Below are 22,553 nucleotides of genomic sequence, written 5' to 3'. Positions count from 1 at the left end.
AGCCTGGAAACAGACCCTTCGGTCCAAACAGTCCATGCCAAACATAATCCCAAACTAAACTAGTACCACCCCTGCCTCCTCCTGACCTATGTCCCTCCAGATCTTTCCGATTCATGTACGTATCAAATGTCTTTTAAACAGTGACAAAAACAAAGTTGCTGGAAAAGCTCAACAGGTCTGGCAGCATCTGTGAAGGAGAAAACAGAGTTAACGTTTCGGGTCCGGTGACCAGTGACCAGTGACCAGAACCGAAACGTTAACTCTTTTTTCATTCACAGATGCTGCCAGACCTGCTGAGCTTTTCCAGCAAATTTGTTTTTGTTCCTGATTGACAGCATCCACAGTTCTTTCGATCTTTTAAACTGTGTCCACATCTACCACTCCACAGTTCACTCCACACGCAAACTACCCTCTGTATAAAAAATTTGTCCCTCATGACTTTTTTAAATTCTCTCCTCTCACCTAAAAGTATGTCCCTTAGTTTTGAAATCCCCCATCTGAGGGAAAAGACACCTGCCATTAACCCTTTGTATACCCTTCACGGTTTTATAAACCTCAATAAGGTCACTTCTTAACCTCCTACGCTCCAGTGAACAGAATAGAAAATGGATCACTACATTTATCCATCATCTCACTTTTTACCCTGACACTTCTTTTGCCTCTGTACTCAAGAGACAGACCCCACCCCAAGACCTCCAAACAAAAAAAAAAAATCAGACTAGCTTTGATTAAAAACAAAATGCAGAGAATGCTGGGGAACCTCAATGGGTCTGGCAGTATCTATGGAGAGAGAGAGAAATTACATGTTCATCGATGCACATATGGGAATGTTAAGCAAAAGAAGCAAAGATCTCCAAACATAAATGACTAAGCCATGGATTATGAAAAAGTTTTTGTAAACTTTTGTAAACTAGCAAAAGGTGTAGGAAGTGCTGGAGGCAATCTGTATTGATTAAAGAAATGAAAGAATGTTAGTATTTCTGTACAAGGGACAGACTGCAACAGTATTTAGTGAAACTAACTTTGATGAAATCAGGCAAAATATGAGATAAGACATTCTACTATCATTATTGTGCTTCAATAACTATGTGGAAATCAGATGCACTAGTTGAAGTCCAGAAATATGTCAATGTAGGAAGTCAATTGGTGAAGGTGATGAGATTTTCACCCAATGAGACTGCAATGGCTCCACGGTAAAGGATCTACAGGTATTAATGGATGGTCCTGGGTAGTGTTGTAGAACAGAGACCTAGGGCTCGGCTACATAATTCTTTGAAATTTGCTCACAGATAGACAGGTTGGTTAAGAAGGCAATTAGCATCCTTGCCTCATTGCTCAGACCTTTGAGTATAGGAGCTGGGACACCACATTGAGGTTGTATAAGACATTGGTAAGGCTTTTTCCGGAGTGCCACGTGCAGTTCCATTCACCGTGTTTTAGGAGGGTTATTAATAAACTTGAGGGAGTTCAGAAAAGATTTACCAGGATATTGCTGGGAATGGAGGGTTTGAGTTAGAAAAATAAAATGGATAGGCTGGGACTTTTTTCACTGGAGTGTTGGAGGTTGAGGGGTGACCTTATAGAAGTTTATAAAATCACGAGGGTCGTAGATAAGGTCAATAGCAATGGTCTTTTCCCTAAGGTGGGACTATTCAAAATTATGGGGCATATTTTAAAAAGAACATGAGGGGCCACTGTTTTACACAGAAAGTGGTTCATGTGAGGAATGAACTGCCAGAGGAAGGGATGGATGCAGGTACAGATACAACATTAAAAAGACATTTGGATTAGTACTCGATAGGAAAGATTTGGAGGGTCATGGGCAAAATGCAGGCGGGTGGAACTAGTTTAAGTTGGGAACGTGGTCAGTGTGGACTAGTTGGACTGAAGGGTCTGTTCCCATGCTGGCAGATGCTGTTGTTCCTCTACATGTACCACCTTTGTTCTTCCAGGTGGCATAGATCACATGTTTGAAAGGTGCCATTGAAGGAGCACTGGTGAGCAGTGGAGGGAACCGCACAGGCACCCAATATTTGCCATTATCTCTCCACCTATATATTCTGTGCCTGTGCGCTTCCTTCCACTTCAACTGATGAAGCAGCAGCGCTCTGCAAGTTTGTGATTTTAAATAAACCTGTTGGACTGTAACCTGGTGTCATGTGACTTCTTTTGTTCTGAGTTTTTGTCCCCTGGTCCCCAAGGCCAGGGAAATATCCTTTATGCATCTACTGTGTCCATTCCTTTAAGAATTTTGTAGGTTTCAATGAGATTACCTCTCATTCTTCTAAACTCCAGAGAATACAGGCCAGTCTCTTTAATCTCTCATCATAGTACAATCCTACCATCTCAGGAGTCAATCTGGTGAACCTTCACTGCCCTTCCTCTTTGGCATGTGTATCTTTCCTCAGTCAAGGGAACCAGAATTGCACTTAAATTCCAGGTGTGGCCTTACCAGAGTTCCATATAAGAGAAACATGATTTGTTTTACTCCTGTGTTCAAGTCATAGAGTCGTAGAATTTTACAGCACAGAAACAGACCCTTGGGTCCAACTCGTCCACGCCAACCAGATATCCTAAACTGATCTAGTCCCATTTTCCAGCATGTAGCCCATATACCTCTAAACTCTTCCTATTCGTGTACCTCTAGATGCCTTTTAAATGTTGTAATTGTACCCACTTCCGCTACCTCCTCTTACAGCTCATTCCATACATGCGCCACCCTCTGCCTGAAACAGTTGCCCCTCAGGTTCCATTTAAATCTTTCCACTCTCACCTTAAACCTATGCCCTTGAGTTTTGGACTCCCTACCCTAGGAAAAAGACCTTGATTATTTACCCTATCCATACCCCTCATGATTTTAGAAATCTCTATAAGATTACTCCTCAGCCTCGAATGCTCTATGGAAAAAAGCCCCAGATTCTTCAGCCTCTCCCTATAGCTCAAACCCTCCAATCCCGGCAACATCCTTGTAAATATTTTCTGCACCCTTTCAGCTTCAACAACTTCTTTCCAAGAGCAGGTAGACCAGAACTGAACACAGTATTCCAAAAGTCCTTTTTATGACAAAGGCTAACATGCCGCATCTGCAGTGATAGCTTTTAATGACTCATGAACTAGGACTACCAGGTCTCTTTGGACATCAACACTTCTCAACCACTCATCATCTAGGAAGTACTTTGCACTTCTGTTCCTCCTATCAAACTTGATAACCTCACACTTATTCACATTATGTTCCATCTGCCATGCTCTTGGCAACTCACTCAGACTTTCTGAAGCCCTTTGCAATCTCCTCACCACTCACATTCCCAACAAGTTTTGTGTCATCTGCAAAGTTGGAAATATTACGATTGGTGCTGACATCCGAATCATTGGCATAGACTGTGAACGGCTGGAATCCAGGCACCGATCATGGCAATACCCCACTACTCATGGCCTGCCTACCTGAATATGATCCTAGGCATAAAAGTTTTTAAGCTGTAGACCTGAATTGATAATATTTTCTTTCTTACAGTAGTGAAGAGTGTAATTTCACGCTTACGGTAATTCTAAGTCATTGAAATTATGTGTCTATTGTAATTTAGCACAATTTACTGAACTTGACAAAAGAGCAGATCTTGTAGCAACCCTTCTTCTGAGCCAAAAGGTCCAGCTTCAACTCCCTCTTCAGGACTTGATGGCCAATAGCTGTGTAATGTGGCCAAACAAGTTAAGTGTAAATCCTTTCAACATACACTGATGGCAAGGAGTAAGAGCTGGAGAGATTTCTGGTCAGCCATGTGGTGGAAAGAAAATTGGAGCCTCTAACATCATAGCTCCAGGCTACAACATGCATATAAAAGTGCATGCTGACACTGTAATTCAGACTCCTGGTGTTGGGTGGGGGGTAGCGTTGATAGTTGTCTCAGTTGGTTGCATGGCTGATTTGTGTCAGATCGAACTGGTTTTGATCCCCATTCCAACTGCAGTGGATTCATGAACTGCCTCATTCAATATCCACAATGGAGGGGAGATTGTGCTACTCTGGTTCAGCTCAGATAACTAAAGAAGAAGAAAATGTGATAAGCAATGGGTGTGAGAAATGCTAAGAAAAGTCTTTGATGTTCCTGTCTAACCACAGAAATCCAGTAGAGGCTGAAATTTTCTGACTAGCTGTCCTACCTGAATAGAGAATTGAATTTTCTTTTATGTTAATTTAATTTAGCTATAAGTAAAATTAATGAATATCGAATCAATCTCAGTTTTGGTTGCCTTATTAACAGATGGTGAATTACAAAAACTTAATGTTATGTGGTGAATGCAACATGTTTAGATACATAGATAGAAAATGAATACAACAACTATATCTACCTTAACAACAGGCAAGCAGCAAATGTGCGCAACCATAAAAAAAAAGTGCAACAGTATAACTGGATTAAATTTGTTTCCTGTAAAAACAACAATGCAAATAATGTTATGTAAAATAATGTTATGTAATGTTATGTAAATAAACTTGTTTATCAGTACATCATTTGCATCTTTACTCTGATTGGTACGCACACAATCATGTTACAATACAACATCTGTGAAATATAACAACTCTGCAGTACTTCTAAAACCTATACAATGCATGTAGCTTGCATATGTTTGCGAAATTAGTAAAATATGTCTTCATAGCAGCTGCAGAATGAAACATGAGGGCGGAGAAATGTTTTGGTTTTGGTTGTTAACCTAGTATTGTCATGCTGAAAGTGAATATATTTGAATGATATTGAGTATACAAAGTAAACTATTCAGTACAATTCCATGCACTCCAGCAAAATGTGTATAATTTGCCAATTGTAGTGTTATGGACCAGACCAAACTCCCTCAAAATATACTGAGAAGATAGCATAGACCCTAACATTCTCTTATTTTAAAGGTAAATGCCAGTAGTTGCCTTCCGGATGCAATTTGATTGTTCAAACTACCAGTCTTGAAGCAAAACACACTATATTCATATACTATAGCTAAAATATAATAAAAGAAAGAAGAAATTGGAATAACTTAACTCTATTGAAAAACTTAACAGAAAATAGATTATTTAACCACTAAACAGTAATTGTTCCCATAAAGTAACATCCCATAAACACATCCTTGGCAAGGCAAATTCAGTAAAATATATTGTCTCATATGCAATTCCAGCAGCAGGAATAGAGCCCCAACTTTTAGCTGAATCAGAAAGAGGAAAAACAGCTTCCACATCCAGCTTCAAGACCCCAGCAGCTGTTACTGAAAAACTAAAATTAAAAATGCTGGCTCTGGGGGAGTTTGACCCCACCCTTTCAGGCTGCTTCTATTGCTCCAACTTAAAAAAAAACCCAAGTCTTCACAAGCTGTTTACTGGATTCAAATAGACAGCTTGATACCTCCATCTTAAAAGCTCTCTTCAAAACAAAACCAGGACAAAACACATCTCTTAAAGCTATAGTATCATCACACCTCCCCGCTTAGTAAAAAGAACCGTCAATACACAAATATTTTTCATTCTTAAAACCTTTAGTTTTACTCTACTAGTACACTACATATACATTACATTGACTTGAAGCATGTAAACATTCACTAACAGTCCATTTCAGTCCATTGTTTCCTCGCTACTGAATGCCTCTGTCATGTTTCATTAAAGTCGCGACAATGCGTCAGCAATTATGTTCTTTCATCGTGCATGTGTATATTTTTCAAATTTAATGGCTGCAATAATAAGCTACATCTAAAGAGTATGAAATTTTTATCCTTTTTTTAAAAAACCTTTAAGGGATTATGATCAGCATATACAATTGTCTCACATTACTGGCAATAAATATGTTGAAATGTTGTAATGCCAACACCAAGCTCAAGGTCTCCTTCTCATTTGTAGAATATTTCTGTTGCTGATTATTCAATTTTCTGGAAAAATACCCAATAGGTCTTTCTACTTTCTCATTCTCTTCTTGTAAGAGTGCAGCACCGACACCCACATCACTCTCATCTTGAATGGCTTTGCATAACTAGGTATGCCTAATACTGAGGCAGTGGTTAACACAGCATTCAGGCTGTCAAACGCCTTCTGACAGTCCATCGTCCACTGAAACTTTCTGCACTTCTTCAACAAGTCAGTCAGTGGAGCAACCATACTACTAAACTTCAGTATGAACTTCTGATAAAAACCACTCAGTCCCAGGAATTGTAGAACTTCCCTCTTTGTTGATAATATGGGAAACTCCCCAACAACCTTTGTTTTCACATCCCAAGGGGCCACCTGTCCTTGATCAATGACATGGCCCAGGGACGTGACTTGGGCTTTTGTGAACTCGCTATTAGCCAGGTTTACTGCCAAGCCTGCCTCCTGAAGTCCATTGAACAATTCTGATAAATGTTCTAAATGTTCCTTCCACGTGTGACTAAAAATCACCAGATTGTCGATGTAAACCACACAATTGGGTAATCCTGAAATGTCTTTATTGGTTGGTCTTTGAAATGTGGCTGGTGTTTTTTTCATACCAAATGTCATGACTTTAAACTGGTCGAATCCATCTTCTAAGTAAATCCAATTTAGAAAATAGGCTGTTTGTCCCACATTCTCAGTATGGTCTTCCTATACTGGAACAGGATATGAATCAGATTTTGTAACAGCAATGATCTTGCAATAGTCCACACATAATCATCAGGTACCATGTGGTTTTGACACCATTACTATGTGTGAGCTCCGTTTGCTGCAACTCACTTCAATTATATTGTCTTTGAGCATGTATTCAATCTCTTTTTGAACTTATGGCAACTCTCGAGCGTTAAGTCTATAAGGATATTGCTTAATTGGAAAAGCATTTCCTTTACCTATATCATGCATAATTATATTAGTACTTCCCAGCTTATTTCCACAAATCTCCTCATAAGATTGTAGTAACTCTTTCAGGTCATTTTGAAATTCCTCTGGAAGGTAACTCAATTACTTATACCAATTTTTCAGAACTTCCTCACTGTCCAATTTAATTTGAGGAATAAAATCTGAAAGGACTGCGGATGCTGTAAATCAGGAACAAAAACAGAAGTTGCTGGAAAAGCTCAGCAGATCTGGCAGTATCTGTGAAGAAAAAATCAGAGTTAACATTTCGGGTCTGGTGACCTGAAACCGGACTGAGGAAGGGACACCAGACCCAAAACGTTAACTCTTAATTTGAGGAATGTCCAATTCAGAATCATCTGAACTTGGATCTTCACTCTGTTTTAGCCAGTAACACAGTTCCCTTTTGCTTTCCTTTCCCTAACAAAACATCTTCTGAGCATATTCACATGATACACTCTGTGGAATTCTTCTTATTTAGCATCCTTACTAAATAGTTCATCTCACTCAATTTCCTTTCGACTTGATCAGGCCCACTAAACCCTGCCTTTAAAGGTTCACGTACCACTGTAAGTAACTCTAACACTTTATTTCCACTAGCAAAATTGCAATTTTTGATTTCTTGTCTCCTTCCTGCTTCAAAAATGCTGTGCTATTTTTAAATGCTGTCTAGCCAACTCACCCACTCTATTTAATCTTTCCCTAAAATTCAATATATATTCTAAATATGTGGTCTCTGAATTCTGACTCACCAAATTCTCCTTAATTAATTTCAGTGGTCCTCTCACCTCATGCCCAAATATTAATTCAAATGAATTGAATTTGGTGCATTGTAATTGCAAAAAGTGCAAATGGAAATCCTTTATCCCAATTCTCTGTATAGTCTCAACCACAAATCCTGAACATAGTCTTTAAAGTTTGATGCCACTGTTCCAATTGTCCCTGTAATTCTGGATGATATGCAGTGGATTTGAATTGTTTTATTCCTAAATTATCCATAACTTCCTTGTAACTTGATGTAAAATTTGACCCTTGATCTAATTTTATTGCAGTGGGTTGTCCATATCTAGTAAAAAAAAATTGAGTAACTCTTCTACAATCCTTTTAGCCATGATACTGCATAATGGAATGGCCTCTGGAAATCGAGTAGACACATCTATTATGTATAGTAACATCCCATAAACACACCCTTGGCAAAGGCAAATTCAGTAAAATTGATTGTCTCACACGTAATTCTAGCAGCAGGAAGAGAATAGGAAAAACAGCTTCCAAACCCAGCTTCAAGACCCCATCAGCAGCTACTGAAAAACTAAAACTAAAAATCCTGGCTCTGGGAGACCTTGACTCCACCAATTTAGGCTGCTTCTATCATTCCAACTTTTAAAAAAACCCAAGGCCTCACAAGCTGTTTAGTTTATTAGATCCAAATAGAAAGCTCAATACCTCTGTTTTAAAACATCTCTTCAAAAAAAACCGAACAAAATACAGTTCTTAAAGTCATTATATCGTCACTGTAGATTTAGCCTAATTTGTTTAATCTTCCAATACAGTAGACTTTCATTAGATAAAACTTCCAAAAGATGTAAGAGATGGAATATTGATGAATTTTGTTTTGTATTTGGAACCTGCCAGTTTAACTGAAACATTTTATTTCACTTTTGTCATTCTTAGTTTTTTTAATATAAAATATCCTTCTGATTTCCAATGCTTTGGAATGAAAACGCTAATGGATTGATTTTCACTTTGGGTGATAGTGCAATCAATGGAAATTATAGTGAAATTTGAGAAGGTGGCTGGATCGATATCACCCCATATCACCCTGAATCAAATTCACCCCATCACCTAAAGGGGATGATCCAGGACAAAGCATCCCATCTGATTGGCACCCCATCCCTCACTATTGAAGCACAGTGGTAGCAGTGTGTACCATCCATGGGATGCACTACACTAACTCAGCCAAGCTCCTTTGCCAGCACTTTCCAAACCAATGACCACTATCATTGAGAAAGGCAATGACAGCAAATGCATGAGATCACAACCATCTGCACCTGTACAAATCACCCCATCCTGACTTGAGACTCTGTTGTCGGTAAAATATTACCAAGTACGGTTCTACAGTGAGTCAGACACAGTTTATTAACAAAAGCTTTTGGGAGAAGCAGGGACCTCAAAGGGGCCTCACCAAACTTCTCAGCTATTACAGACGATTTCAAAGGTTATATACATTTGCTGTCACGTGCCAACCACCACCCCACCCCCCGCACCCCCCAAGTCATGTACACAGTTCTTTAATCTGTTCCCAGCGTCTTGCAAAGCGGGTGACGGTTAGCGCTTCTATTGTTGTCGGGACAGGATTTGTTGTTTCAGCAGATGTTTCATCTTGATTGTGTAAAGTTCCATCTAAAGATCCTTTGCGTTGTTGATCTCTTTACTTCCTCCTTCAGTAAGTTAATGTCTTTAAAAGTTAATGTCTTTACTTCTTCCTTCGGTAAATCACTTTACTTATTCCTTCAGTAAGTTAATCACTTTACTTACTCCTTCAGTCCCCCCTTATGGTCAGAGTCATGAGTACTCATGGCCTCTAGACCACTTACAGCCATTGTTCAAATGTCCCTGAGCCACCCATCAAGGGGCGCGCAACAGTCTTGTCGGCATGGACACTTGCACCGGGCATAATTCTGACAGTCAATGTTTTACAGCATGAATTAAAGACAGCCATAACAACACAGCAAGCAGCAATGATGACAATCAATATAATTAAGGCATGCAGAAGGTACGACCCCTAAGAGCCACCTAGGAACCACTGGAGCCAACCGTCCCCTTTCCCTTTCAGGCCTTGCCTGAAGGCGTCCAGCTGTTTACGGATATCGTTAATGGCCTGGATGATGTTATAGGACTCATCCGTAACGTGTATTATATACTTGTCTTCTACTATCGTGCACACCCCGCCCTGCTGGGCTAACTGGTAATCGACGGCATACCGGGTCTGCTGCGCATAGAGTCGTAACTCAACAAGCCCTCGGTTTATAGCATCCAACCCCCTTGCTGTGCTATTTCCCAGGATGGTCAGCCCACAGACGACGTAGTTCCTATTTTTGGCACTAATGACTCCCGCTGCTCCTCCCCAGAGACAGGGCCCCGAGGAACACGTAGCCAAGTGAGGACCCCAGTGTTCCCAAGTCCTCCCAGTCTGCACAGAATTTCTCGCTAATGGCTCGGGTCACTATCTTCCTACGGGTGTGTCCTCTCTGGGGGCACGGGACGGTAAGCGGTCCTATTGTCCCTACTGCAAAGAGGACTGGGAGGGTTGGTGTGGCTGTTGTGAAGGTCCCATTGAGGAGGAACACAAAGCCATTCTTGGCTCGATAGCATCTGACCTTCTGATCATTTTCCTGCATGAACTGTTTGTACCACCAGTTCCCTGGCTGGCTGGAGTTTCCGCCTGACCCCACCAGTGGTACGTATCAAATGGGTACGTCCATGCGGCTGAACTAACATGGGTCCCATTGCACTGTCCACAAATAAACTGTCTACCTGCAGTTACGTTTAGACATCGTTGCTCATCACAAGTGCACGTAAACAGGCCTCTGTGCATTTGGCAATGCCGGCGGGAGCACTGCATCTGCGCACAGGAGGCGTTCTTGGGGACTAGAGCGTATGCGCACCCCCATCCCTGTCCGGAGAAGCAAAGCAGGTAACTTAGTGGGTTTGAACATATTGTGCCGTTCTTTCCCTGAGTTCCTGCACAATTGGGGGACTTTGAGTTTATCAGCTCTACACATCTCCCTTGTATACCTCGTCGATATGTACCGGTTCGGTCCACACAGGGTGCGTCTAACGTATCTGCTGTGTATAGGTCAAAGGGGGTCCACCCAGGGGTGGCTACAAACAATGCTTCTACTGACTGGGCAAGTGGGTAGCACACGGTCCAAGTACTGTGTAGATGTATGTGGGTCTTGTAAAACAAGTTATCCTCTAATCCCGACACCCCTGCAACCATGACAATACAGAACACCGCGACCACATACATCATCTTAAACATGTTTAAACTCAAATGGCGAAAACCTTATCTTATCACTCTATGTTAACAATGTTCCAAAGGCTATATCGCCCGCGCGCAACTTCCCGCACTCCCGATCAACTTGCTTGGAGGTCTAGTAGAGGGTCGTTTTGTGAATCAAACATATCATTCAGGGTCTCAATTGGTGTCCACATATTCTTTAAGTTGGGACCAGCGTTTCCAGACGCCCTTCCCTCGCATATCTATGCAAGCGCAAGTGTCTCCACTGATGACAACTTCATAGAGGCCATTCCATTTGGGGGCGAACCCAGGTTTCCCAGGTAGGGTCTTTACCATAACCTTGCTACCTGCCGATGGGACCTCGGGACAATCCTCTAATTCCCTCTGTTCATCTTGTCCTTCCTGTCTGTCCCTCATAGTTTTGTGCCACGCCTTCAACTGGGCGCTCAGTTCCAGCACATAGCGTCGTATTCTATCTCGGAATGGGCCGACGTCAGAACCCCCAGTTATGATAGACATGGGCAGTTGCATTGCTCTGCCGGTCATCAACTCGTATGGGGTTAATCCGGTTGTGCGGCTCGTGGTAGTCCTTAGTCTCATCAGTATCGCAGGCAGGACCTCTGTCCATCATTTACCAGAGTCTTGCACAGCTTTCGCCAGGGAAGTTTTAAGGGTTCTGTTCATATGTTCCACCATGCCCAAGCTTTGGGGATGGTAGGGTATGTGGAACTTCTGTTTGATGCCCATCAGCTGGCATATGGTTTTTACCACTCTTCCAGTGAAATGGGTCTCCTGGTCAAAGTCAATCTGGAGCAGCACCCCCCCACCTGGGGATGACTTCTTCAGCCAGGATCCTAGCTACTGTGCTAGCTGAGCAATTCCGAGTCGGATACGCCTCTACCCCTCTGGTAAATTGGTCAATAATTACCAGGCAATATGTCTTTCCATGGGATTTGGGAAGTGGTCCCGTAAAATCTATCTGTATATGTTCCCAGGGCCCCTTTGGGCATGGCTGGTCTCCCATTCTGATCTTGACGGGCCTGCCCGGTTTGTGCTGGGCACACGTCACACAACGGTGACAGTATCGCGCTATGTCCCTGCCCATACCCCTGGGACGGAGGTGCAAATGACGCCAAACCCATTGTCCTCCAAGCCGCACCTCCATCTCCTACTGACCAACCTCATCCCGCTCCCTTGACCTGTCCGTCCTCCCTGGACTGACCTATCCCCTTCCTAACTCCCTACCTACACTCACCTTTCCTGGCTCCATCCCCGCCTCTTCGACCTGTTTGTTTCCTCTCCACCTATCCTCTCCTCTATCCCTCTTCTATCCGCCTCCCACTCTCTCCCTATTTATTTCAAAACCCCCTTCCCCTCCCCCTTTTCTGATGAAGGGTCTAGGCCCGAAACGTCAGCCTCTCTGCTCCTATGATGCTGCTTGGCCTGCTGTGTTCATCCAGCCCTGCATCTTGTTGTCTCCTCTCACATCCTGTCACAGATGCGGCTTGGACAATTTCTAAATGGCTTGCATAGGCTCCCATTTTCTCCTTTCTCCCATCGGGACGGGGCCAAATTAATTCGCCTTTCCCACAATCTGTTAGTACCTCATACTCTTTCATCAAATCGTTTCCTATGATAGTTCCTTCATTATTTTTACCTACATAAAATGGCATTGGTATGTACAAATTATTAAGTTCCACCAAAGTGGTTTCGCTCAAGTATGCCGGGGTTTTTTGTCCGCTAATGCCCTTTACATAGATCATTTTGTTAGTTGTGAGCAGGGGTAGGTCAGTGATGGATATGGATGCTCCCGTGTCCACCAGCATCTCACATTGTCTGTCCCCTACTAGTGCAGACACGTAAATCCTACCTTTCTTATTACCCGTGCCCGTGGGGGCTGCTGGACCTCAGTCCGTCTTCCTTTGAGAAGTTGCGGTTGTTGGTTTACCATGTTTTTCCCACCAGGTGCCCTCAGAATGGCCCTTCTTGCCGCAATGTTGGCAAGCACTTCCAGACCTCCCTTTGTTCTGTTTTGGGGCTCTACATTCCCTGGCAAAGTGCCCCGTCTTGCCGCAGTTGTGGCAGGTGGATTTCGGTTTTATTTTTGTCACGGCACCTAAGTTTTCTTGCTTTATTCGAATGGGGGGGGGGTCTTTCTCCCATCCCTTCTTTAATTCCAGATGCCTATTCTACCAACTCGTCATAATCTCTGGTGGCAATTACCCCCATCTTCAGGATCGCCTGGTGAGTGGGTGATAACCCATCTTTGAATGCCTGTATAAATGCCCTATCGATACGGTTTGTATCTGGCATCCCTGATCATTCTTGATATACCTTGAACAATCGTTCCCCGTATTCAGATGCCCCTTCTCCCTTCTATTGTTTTGTGTTTGTGATCTGGGACCAATTGGTGGGGGCATTTCCCAGGACCCGTTGGACTTCGGCTTTAAAGCGGTTAAAGGGTTCTTCTTGTGCCTCTCTCTCGGCTGTTAATTCTATGGCATGAGTCCACCATTCACCTCGGTAATCATATTTAGCTTGGTTTGCGGCGTCAGCCTGACCAGAACCGTCCCCCATTAACCGCCATTTGTCTTGCGGGCAAGCCGCTCGGACAAGTTGGTGTATATCTCGCAAGTGTAATTGGTGCCCCACCCAAATAGTGTCTAATTTGGCCCAGGATTTAGCATTGGCGCTTCTAGGTTGTAACTTTCGCAGGGACGCCAATATCTGTTGTCTTTCTCCTGGAGTGAAGGGCTGATATCTAGCGGTTGGGGCTGTCAGGGTCCCGCCCCGGGTTACCAGGGTGAGGTTAACTTCCTCATTCAGACTCTCCCCTGGGGCAGTGGGCCCTTCCCTGGGATGGTATGGGGGCAAGGGTCCCAATGACCCTCTGCTAAGAACTGGTACCTTTTTTCTAATTCCCTAATTCGTGATTCTAGGATCCTTATTTCCTCTGTCCACCTCCTTGTGGATTCTGATGTTTGCCCTATAAGGCAGGCCAACTGGTGTACTAAAAGGACTGCGGTTTTCTTAGCCCTATCTTTCTTCTGTCCTAAGAGCCAATCTCGCTGTCGTTCTAGGGCCTGAAACGGGTCCCATCCCCCTTTTTTCATCTGTTTAATAAGTGAATGTCTATCTGTCATATATTGGTTAATGAGAGGCCCCGGGGGTCCCCACTGAGCTTCCTTCCCCGCCATGATAAATGATAGGTTTATACTCACGATCTCCCCCGATCTCTCAACTGCGTTTAACCCACCGGCCACGTCCTGTTTGTGTTTTCCCACCGGCCGCGTCTCACTCGGGGTTGTTCCTATCGGAGTCCAGCAATACCCATTGTGGAAGTGATCAAGTCCCCGTAATACGCTTTACTACTTTCCCTGGCGGTTCCACACATCACATTCGCACTGTGCGTTTGAGTATCACATCCCAGGTACCTCTTCTCCAGTCTCTACGCCCACTTTAGGGTCCTGACCTTCGCGTGGGGGAATCCCCTCTTAAGAACCGGTTCAGGCTGCGTGTTAGAGTCGGGTACCTCCTTGTCCGATTTTGCTCAACTCAAACGACAGACAGTCTCACATTCACACTCAACAGATCATTAAACTACTGTGGTCCAACTCACTTAACTTTGTGTTCAGTATCCTGTCCCGGTGTCCGGGCCGTGGGCACGCTGTCCAGACCGTAGACAGAATCCTGCCGACTACGCCAATTTGTTGTCGGTAAAATATTACCAAGTACGATTCTACAATGAGTCAGACACAGTTTATTAACAAAAGCTTTTGGGAGAAGCAGGGGCCTCACCAAACTTCTCAGCTATTACAGACGATTTCAAAGGTTATATACATTTGCTGTCACGCGCCAACCACCTCCCCCTCCCCCCACCCAAGTCATGTACACAGTTCTTTAATCTGTTCCCGGCGTCTTGCAAAGCGGGTGACGGTTAGCGCTTCTATTGTTGTCGGGACAGGATTTGTTGTTTCAGCCGATGTTTCATCTTGATTGTGTAAAGTTCGATCTAAAGATCCTTTGCGTTGTTGATCTCTTTACTTCCTCCTTCAGTAAGTTAATGTCTTTAAAAGTTAATGTCTTTACTTCTTCCTTCGGTAAATCACTTTACTTATTCCTTCAGTAAGTTAATCACTTTACTTACTCCTTCAGACTCTATCATTATTCCTTCAATATTGCTGGGTCACAATTGCAGGATTCTCTTTCTAACAGCACTGTAGGTATCCCTACATCCCAAGGACTGCAGCAATTCGAAAAGGCATACTTCTACTAACTTTTCAAGAAAAATTGAAGATTGGTGTAAAGACTGGCCTCATCATCAAAGCCCATATCCCATGAATGAATAAGTTAAAAGACAAAATTACTCAACACCCTTCATTAATCTGACATTACAAGTTACTTTGTTAGATCTTAGTAGAGTAATCATACTATTAATAAAGAAAACATAGGTTGATAAATGTGATGGTAGATGGCCATTATGCTCATGTTAATTGAGTGCTAAAGTTCTATAAATTTGAGACGTTGAGATCTGAGTTTTCTCAGTGCTTCATTCACCTGACATTTTCCTATAACTGCATTTGCTGCACCACTGTAATTGTAGGGGATACATTCATGGCATGTTACAGTGCCATGATATCATAGCTAGTGACATGCAGCAAGCTGCCTTCATTGAAGAAAAGAGAATTAAAATGAGTGTTTTTCAACTGTTCTAAACCAATTCAAACTATTGGATTGCAATTTGCTCATAGCCTCCTTCCAAATTCTCATCTGTCCTGCTCCTGCCTCCTCACGACTTCCACACTCTCACCCACACTGCCCTGCTCCTGCCTCCTCACGACTTCCACACTCTCACCCACAATGCCCTGCTCCTGCCTCCTCACCACTTCCACACTCTCACCCACAATGTCCTGCTCTTCACCTGTCACTTACAGTAAGGCACCAAGTGGGAAAGAGAGAGAAAGACAGTGAGGAGTCAGGATAAGAACAACCAGGAAAATAATAAGTAGGGTGGGGAGCAGGGCTGTGAACAGAGGGAGGGGTGTGCTGAATGAAGTAGCAAGTGGGGGTGAAGGGCTGCAAACAGACATGGGAGTGGGAAATCCAGGCATTAAGGATGCTTAGTATAGCAGCATGTGGAGTAAAGGTGGCAACAGTCCCTTGGGATTCAGTGGCGTCATGCATGTGCTTACGGGAGAAGTTGGCGCTGACTTTGGGCTCTAGGTGCACATTGAAGGTATCAGTGGCACTGATTTCTTCTGCAAGTGTACTACCAGGAGATACTCCATATTCCTATGTGTTCTTGAAAACTACAGACTCTCTTAAACAGTGCAGATCGTTCATTATGACTCAGATTTGTGTGAATGAGGACCATCTTCAAAATGTTGGTGGAGTCTCTGCGCAATATTCTAACAACAGGAAGAAAATATTTGTTTATTTATACCTTTATCATAACAAAAGATCCTAAGAGGTTTTACTGGAGTGTTATGAAACAAAATTTGCCACAGATGGAGCAATGAAGTAGGTTTTAGAGAAATTATCTCACTGATTTCAGTACATAAATGTTAACATCGCTGCAGAAATTTCTAGTTGTTTCACTGTTACTTTGTTCCTTAACAACAACTGAACTAAAAATAAGTTCTTCTGGCCCAACTGCTCACATATTAAATAAAAACTGAAAGAACTATGGATGCTGTAATTCAGAAACAAAAACAGAAATTACTGGAAAAGCAGATCTGTCAGCACCTGTGGTTAACTGTGATATCTGTCCACAGATGCTGCCAGGCCTGCTGAGCTTTTCCAGCAATTTCTGTTTTTGTTGCTCACATACTACTTGGTTTTTCTAATTGCTTACTATATCTGCTGTTTATCTTGCTTTGATTTGCATACAGAACACCCAACTCCCCCTACATAGAACATAAGACAGTACAGCAGAGGGATAGACCCTTCGGCCACCATGTCAGTGCCAACCATGATGCCATTCCAAACTAATCCCTTCTGCCGTCACATGGACCATATCCCTCTGCTCCCTGTCTGTTCATATGTCTGTCTACCACCTCCTCTGGCAGCATGCTGCAGGCACCTACCACCCACACACATCTCCTTTAAACTTTCCCGTACTCACCTTAAACCCATGCCCCCTTATTTTTGTTACTTCTACTCTTGGAAAAAGACTCTGATGATCCATCCTATCTAAGCAACTTATAATTTTGTATACTTCTATCAGGTTACTTCCCAGCCTGTGTTGCTCTAGGGAAAACAAGTTTGTCCAACCTCTCCTTAGAATTAATAACACTCCAACCCAGGCAACATCACGGAAAACCTCTTTTGCACCCTCTCTAAAGCCTCCATGTTCTTTCTTTAGTGTGGCGGCCAGAACTATACACAATGCTCCAAATGTGGCCTAACTAAAGTCTTATGCAGCTACAACATGCCAGCTGTTATATTGGGGAGTGGGGGGCAAGTCTCAAGTTTTTAACCCAGTAACAGTGAAGGAACAATGATATAGTTCCAACAGAGGATATTGTATGATTTTGAAAAGTGCTGGTGTTCCCATGCATGTGTTATGTTTGTGTTTCAAGTTGACAGAAGTTGTATATTTGGAAGGGACTGTCGAAGGAGCCATGAACAATAACTGATGTCCATCTTATAGACTATACATACTGCTGCTGCTCTAGACATGGTACCCAGTGGGAATGTTTAATGTAATGGATGAGGCACCAATCAACAGCTCTTTTGTCTTGCATGGTGTCAGGTTTATTGAATAATCTTGGAACCGCACGCATCCAAATCGAGATTACTCAATCACACTCTTGGCTACCAACTTGTAAAAGGTGGAAGGGCCCATCATAAAATCCCTACAGTGTGGAAGGAAGCCATTTCACCCATCAAATCCATACCAACCCTATGAGGAACATCCCACCCAATTCCTGCATTTCCCATGATCAATCCACCTAACCTGCACATGTTTGGAAAGTGGGAAAAAAACCAGAGTGCCCAGAGGGAAACTACGTAGACACAGGGAGAATGGGCACACTTCATGCAGACAGTTGGCCATGGGTGGAATCAAACCCAGGTCCCTCATGTTGTGAGGCAGCAGTGCTAATCACTAAGCCACCATGCAGCTTGAAGGGATTGAATTCCCATTCTCTGGCCTGTTCCTGTGATGTTTGGTCTTGTTTCATCATGCTGCTGCTAAGTGTCATTAGACATTTTATTACATTGTAGTGCTTTTTAAAGCAAGGTGTGGTTGCAATGAATATTTCTTAAAGCTACTAAAGTTTGACCTGAAATTTGAGAGAACTTAAACTGAACAGATGCAAACAATAACCGGGAAAAAAAAAATCACTTATTGCTATAACTTTCCTCTGACGCTGGAGGCCTAACAAGCAAGGCAAATGAACTCAGGGCATGGTTGGGAACTTGGGACTGGGATAACATATCAATTACAGAGACATGGCTCAGGGATGGACAGGACTAGCAGCTTAATGTTCTAGGGCATAGATGCTATGGGAATGATAGAGAGGGAGGCAAGAGAGGAGAGAGGGTGGCATTTTTGATTAGAGATAACATTACAGCTGTGTTTGAGGAGGATATTCCTGGGAATATGTCCAGGGAAGTAACTTGCGTGGAAGTGAGAAATAAGAAAGGGATGATCACGTTATTTGGATTGTATTATAGATCCCCCATTAGTCAGAGGGAAATTGAGAAACAAATTTGCAAGAAGATATCAGTTATCTGTAAGAATAATAGGGTGGTTATGGGTAGGGGATTTTAACTTTCTGAACATAGACTGGGACAGTCATAGTGTTAAGGGCTTGGATGGAGAGGAATTTGTTGACTGTGTACAGGAAAATTTTCTGCTTCAATACATGGATGCACCTACTAGGGAAGGTGCAAAACTTGACCTAGTCTTGGGATAAAGGCAGGGCTGGTGACTGAGGTGTCAGTGGGGGAGCACTTTGGGGCCAGCAACCATAACTCTGTTAGTCTTAAAATAGTAATGGAAAAGGATAGACCGGATCTAAAAGTTAAAGTTCTAAATTGAAGAAAGGCCAATTTTGACAGTATTAGACAAGAACTTTCAAAATTTGATTGGGAGTAGATGGTCACAGGTAAAGGGATTGCTGGAAAATGGGAAGCCTTCAAAAATGAGGTAACAAAAGTCCAGAGACAGTATGTTCCAGTTAGGGTGAAGGGCAAGGCTGGTAGGTGAAAGAAATGCTGGATGACTACAGAAATTGAGATTTTGGTCAAGAATGAGAAGGAAGCGTATGTCAGGTATAGATAGCAGAGATCGAGTGAATCCCTGGAAGAGTATAAAGGCAGTAGAAGTATACTTAAGAGGGAAATCAGGAGGGGAAAAAAGGGGACAAATGTGGTTAAGGAGAATCCAAAGGGATTCTACAAATACATTAAGGACAAAATGGTAACTAGAATAAGGCCCCTTAAAGATCAGCAAAGCCACCTAAGTGTGGAATTGTAGGAGATGAGGGAGACACTAAACGAGTGTCTTGCATCAGTGTTTACTGCAGAAAAGGATATGGAAGATATGGAATATGGGGAAATAAATAGTGGCATCTTGAAAAATGTCCATTATACAGAGGAGCAGGTGATGGAGGTCTTAAAATGCAAAAAGGCGGATAAATCGCCGGGACCTGATCAGGTGTACCCTAGAATTCTGTGGGATGCTAGAGAAGTGATTGCTGGGCCCCTTGTTGAGATATTTGCATCATCAATAACCACATTTAAGGTGCTACAAGACTGGAGGTTGGCTAATGTTGTGCCATGATTTAAGAAAGGTGATTAGGAAAAGCCTGGGAACTATAGACCAGTGATTCGGTGGTGAGCAAGTTGTTGGAGGGAATCCTGAGGTACAGGATTTTCATGTATTTGGAAAAGCAAGGACTGATTTGGGATCGTCAACATGGCTTTGGGCATGGGAAATCGTGTCTCACCAAGTTGATTGAGTTTTTTAAAGAAGTAATGAAGAAGATTGATGAGGTCAGAGCCATAGATGTGATCTGTATGGTCTTCAGTAAGGTGATCGACAAGGTCCCTCATGGTGGACTGGTTAGCAAGGTTAGATCACATAGATGGAGAACTAGAATAGAGGGAGAACTAGCCATTTGGATACAGAGCTGTCTTGAAGGTAGAAGACAGAGGGTGGAAGGGTGACTTTCAGACTTGAGACCTGTGACCAGCAGTATGCTGCAACTATCAGTGCTGGGTCCACTGCTTTTTGTCAGTTATATAAATGTTTCGGATGTGAAGATTGGAGGTATGTTTAGTAAGTTTGCAGATGACACCAAAATTGAAGGTGTAGTGAACAGTGAAGAAGGTTACCTCAGAGTACAATGGGATCTTGATCAGATGGGCCAATGAGCCAAGGAGTGGCAGTTGGAGTTGAAAGGCAAAGCAGGGCAGGACTTATACACTTTGTGGGAAGGTCCTGGGGAGTGTTGGTGGACAAAGAAACCTTGGTGTGCACGTTCATATTTCCTTGAAAGTGGAGTCGCAGGTAGATGGGATAAGGAGGAAGGCATATGGTATGCTTGCCTTTATTGGTCAGTGCATTGAATATAGGTCTTGGGCGGTCATGTTGCAGCTGTACAGGACATTGGTTAGGCCACTTTTGGAAAACTGCATGCAATTCTGGTCTCGCTGCTATAGGAAAGACATTGTGAAACTTGAAAGGGTTCAGAAAAAAATTACAAGGATGTTGCCAGGGTAGGAGCATTTGAGCTATGGGGAGAAGGTGAAAAGGTTTGACCTATTTTCCCTGGAGAGTCACAGGCTGAGGGGTGACCTTATAGAGGTTTATAAAATCCTGAATAGCATGGATAGGGTGAATAGCCAAGGTCTTTTCCCGAGGGCGGAGGAGTCCAAAACTAGAGGGCATTGTTTTAACGTGAGAGGGGCAAGATTTAAAAGGGACCTAAGGGGCAACTTTTTCACACAAAAGGCGGTGTATGTATGGAACGAGTTGCCAGAGGAAGTGGTCGAGGCTGGTACAATTACAACACGCAAAATGCATCTGGATGAGTTTATGAATAGGAAGGGCTTAGAGGGACATGGGTAAAATGAGACTAGATTAATTTAGGATATCCGGTAGGTATGGACGAGTTGGGCAGAAGGGTGTGTTTCCACGCTGTATATCTCTATGACTCTCAACCCTGGTGATAGTTTTCAACGCTTCCTGCCTTTACTTCAGATTTTCAGTATCTGCAGTACCGTATTGCTTTATTATGCAAAGTGACGGTGACGCATAGGGAAAGTCCGTGAAGTGGTTTGGTTGCTGTGGCTTTCTCCAAGTTTGGAGGCGACTTCCTGTTGCGAGAAGAGAGTCTGTCGGAGCAGTAAAGCTGGTGCCTGGGGTCAGAGAGGGTTGTGCTGGGCAGGGCAGGGGGCTCCTGCCCAGGGTCTGGATTGTCGCTGCATCCGGCCGAGAGACTGGTTACAATGTGGCGGAGTAGAGTCCCGCTATGGAGCCTGCTGCTTTCCTGTGCTGTCAGCCTCTGCTGCTGGCATTCACTCCATGGGCAGGGTAAGTGGCATAGAATCAACATTTTACTGAATTCGTGTCGGTACCGGCTTTATCGCGTCCAGAATGGGGTCTGTCCCCGCACAAATACGTGATCTCTCTCTCTCTTCACCCACACCCACCACAAAGAAAGAACAGAGACAAATACAAACTTGGAGAGAATCGCCATGACCGAGGGAATTTCCAAACACCTTTTCCCCGCCCCTTGCCATGTACACTATGTGCGAATTAGCTCTGTGTTTTGGGAGGGGGGAATGAAGGGTTGGATCTCGGGTTAATATTTTCAAAAGGCGCATTGCAGAATGATGATTTTAACCACACAGGGAGGTTTTTTACGGGGCCACCATTCCCTTTTTTCTACTGGAAGTCGGTCTGGGCTGTTCTTTCCCAGCTCGTCCTATTCCGGTCTTTGTTTAGGCCTCACCCTTGGCGCAGCTTGTACAGTAAGCAGAGCAGTGGCGTCTTTCACCTCCTCTTTCGGTTGGTTTACACCTTTTTACAATGTTCTCGGTAGTGGTTTTGTGTAACCCCGATCTGTAATTTTATACTGTACGTTCATTTAGCTTAAAAGCTCTGATCAGTGTTAGGTTTTAGGATTTCAAACATTTTTTTCATTAGGACTAGGTTTTGTATTTAAGAGTGACACGTTTTCAATGAAGAAGAGCAAAATACTGGACGACCTCAGTCCTGAAGCAGAGTATTGAAAAATCTTTTTGAATAAGACCTGCAGTGGTGTCGGTCAGATGCTAGTAGTAATGAGAAGTCAGGCTGAGGGCGTATGTCAATACCATTTAATTTTACACACAATAGTGGTTAACTGAATGCAAGCTTCTCACAAGTGCAGTGTTAATTTTTCTTGTTAAAAGAATGGAGCCATTTAATTAGCACCAAAATGGGTTTGGTCAATCAAGAGTGAACATGAACCTTTAATGAGCTCAATCTGGTTTATTGCTAAGAGATCTAGCACTGCCTGCAGGAAAAGGGAGTTCAAGTACATGACCACCTTTTGTTGCAAGTGTGGCAGAGCCTACAGAAGCCACATCAGCCTGTACAGCTATTTATGGACACACGCTGAGACTGGAATAGAGTCATCCTCAGACAACAAGGTGCAGGGCTGGATGAACACAGCAGGCCAAGCAGCATCATAGGAGCAG

At 43.2% G+C, this 22,553-nt stretch overlaps 1 protein-coding gene across 3 annotated transcripts in view; it reads left to right on the top strand.

Annotated features, from left to right (window-relative positions):
- The first annotated feature begins 21,054 nt into the window (after positions 1-21,054).
- LOC125483128 (interferon gamma receptor 1-like) overlaps positions 21,055-22,553 on the top strand; it is a 96,289-nt gene continuing 94,790 nt past the window's right edge. For 2 of the 3 annotated variants that reach the window (XM_048596872.1, XM_048596871.1), the window contains exon 1: positions 21,057-21,402. In XM_048596872.1, the coding sequence (XP_048452829.1) occupies positions 21,318-21,402 (85 nt within the window). In that variant the 5' untranslated portion in view covers positions 21,057-21,317. Of the gene's footprint in view, positions 21,403-22,553 lie in introns of all 3 variants that reach the window. The other variant, XM_048596870.1, reaches the window with a different exon arrangement.

Source organism: Rhincodon typus, chromosome 5 (assembly GCF_021869965.1).
Source record: "Rhincodon typus isolate 14 chromosome 5, sRhiTyp1.1, whole genome shotgun sequence".
In the NCBI taxonomy this organism is placed as follows: domain Eukaryota; kingdom Metazoa; phylum Chordata; class Chondrichthyes; order Orectolobiformes; family Rhincodontidae; genus Rhincodon; species Rhincodon typus.
This window is presented reverse-complemented; position numbering and strand designations above follow the sequence as displayed.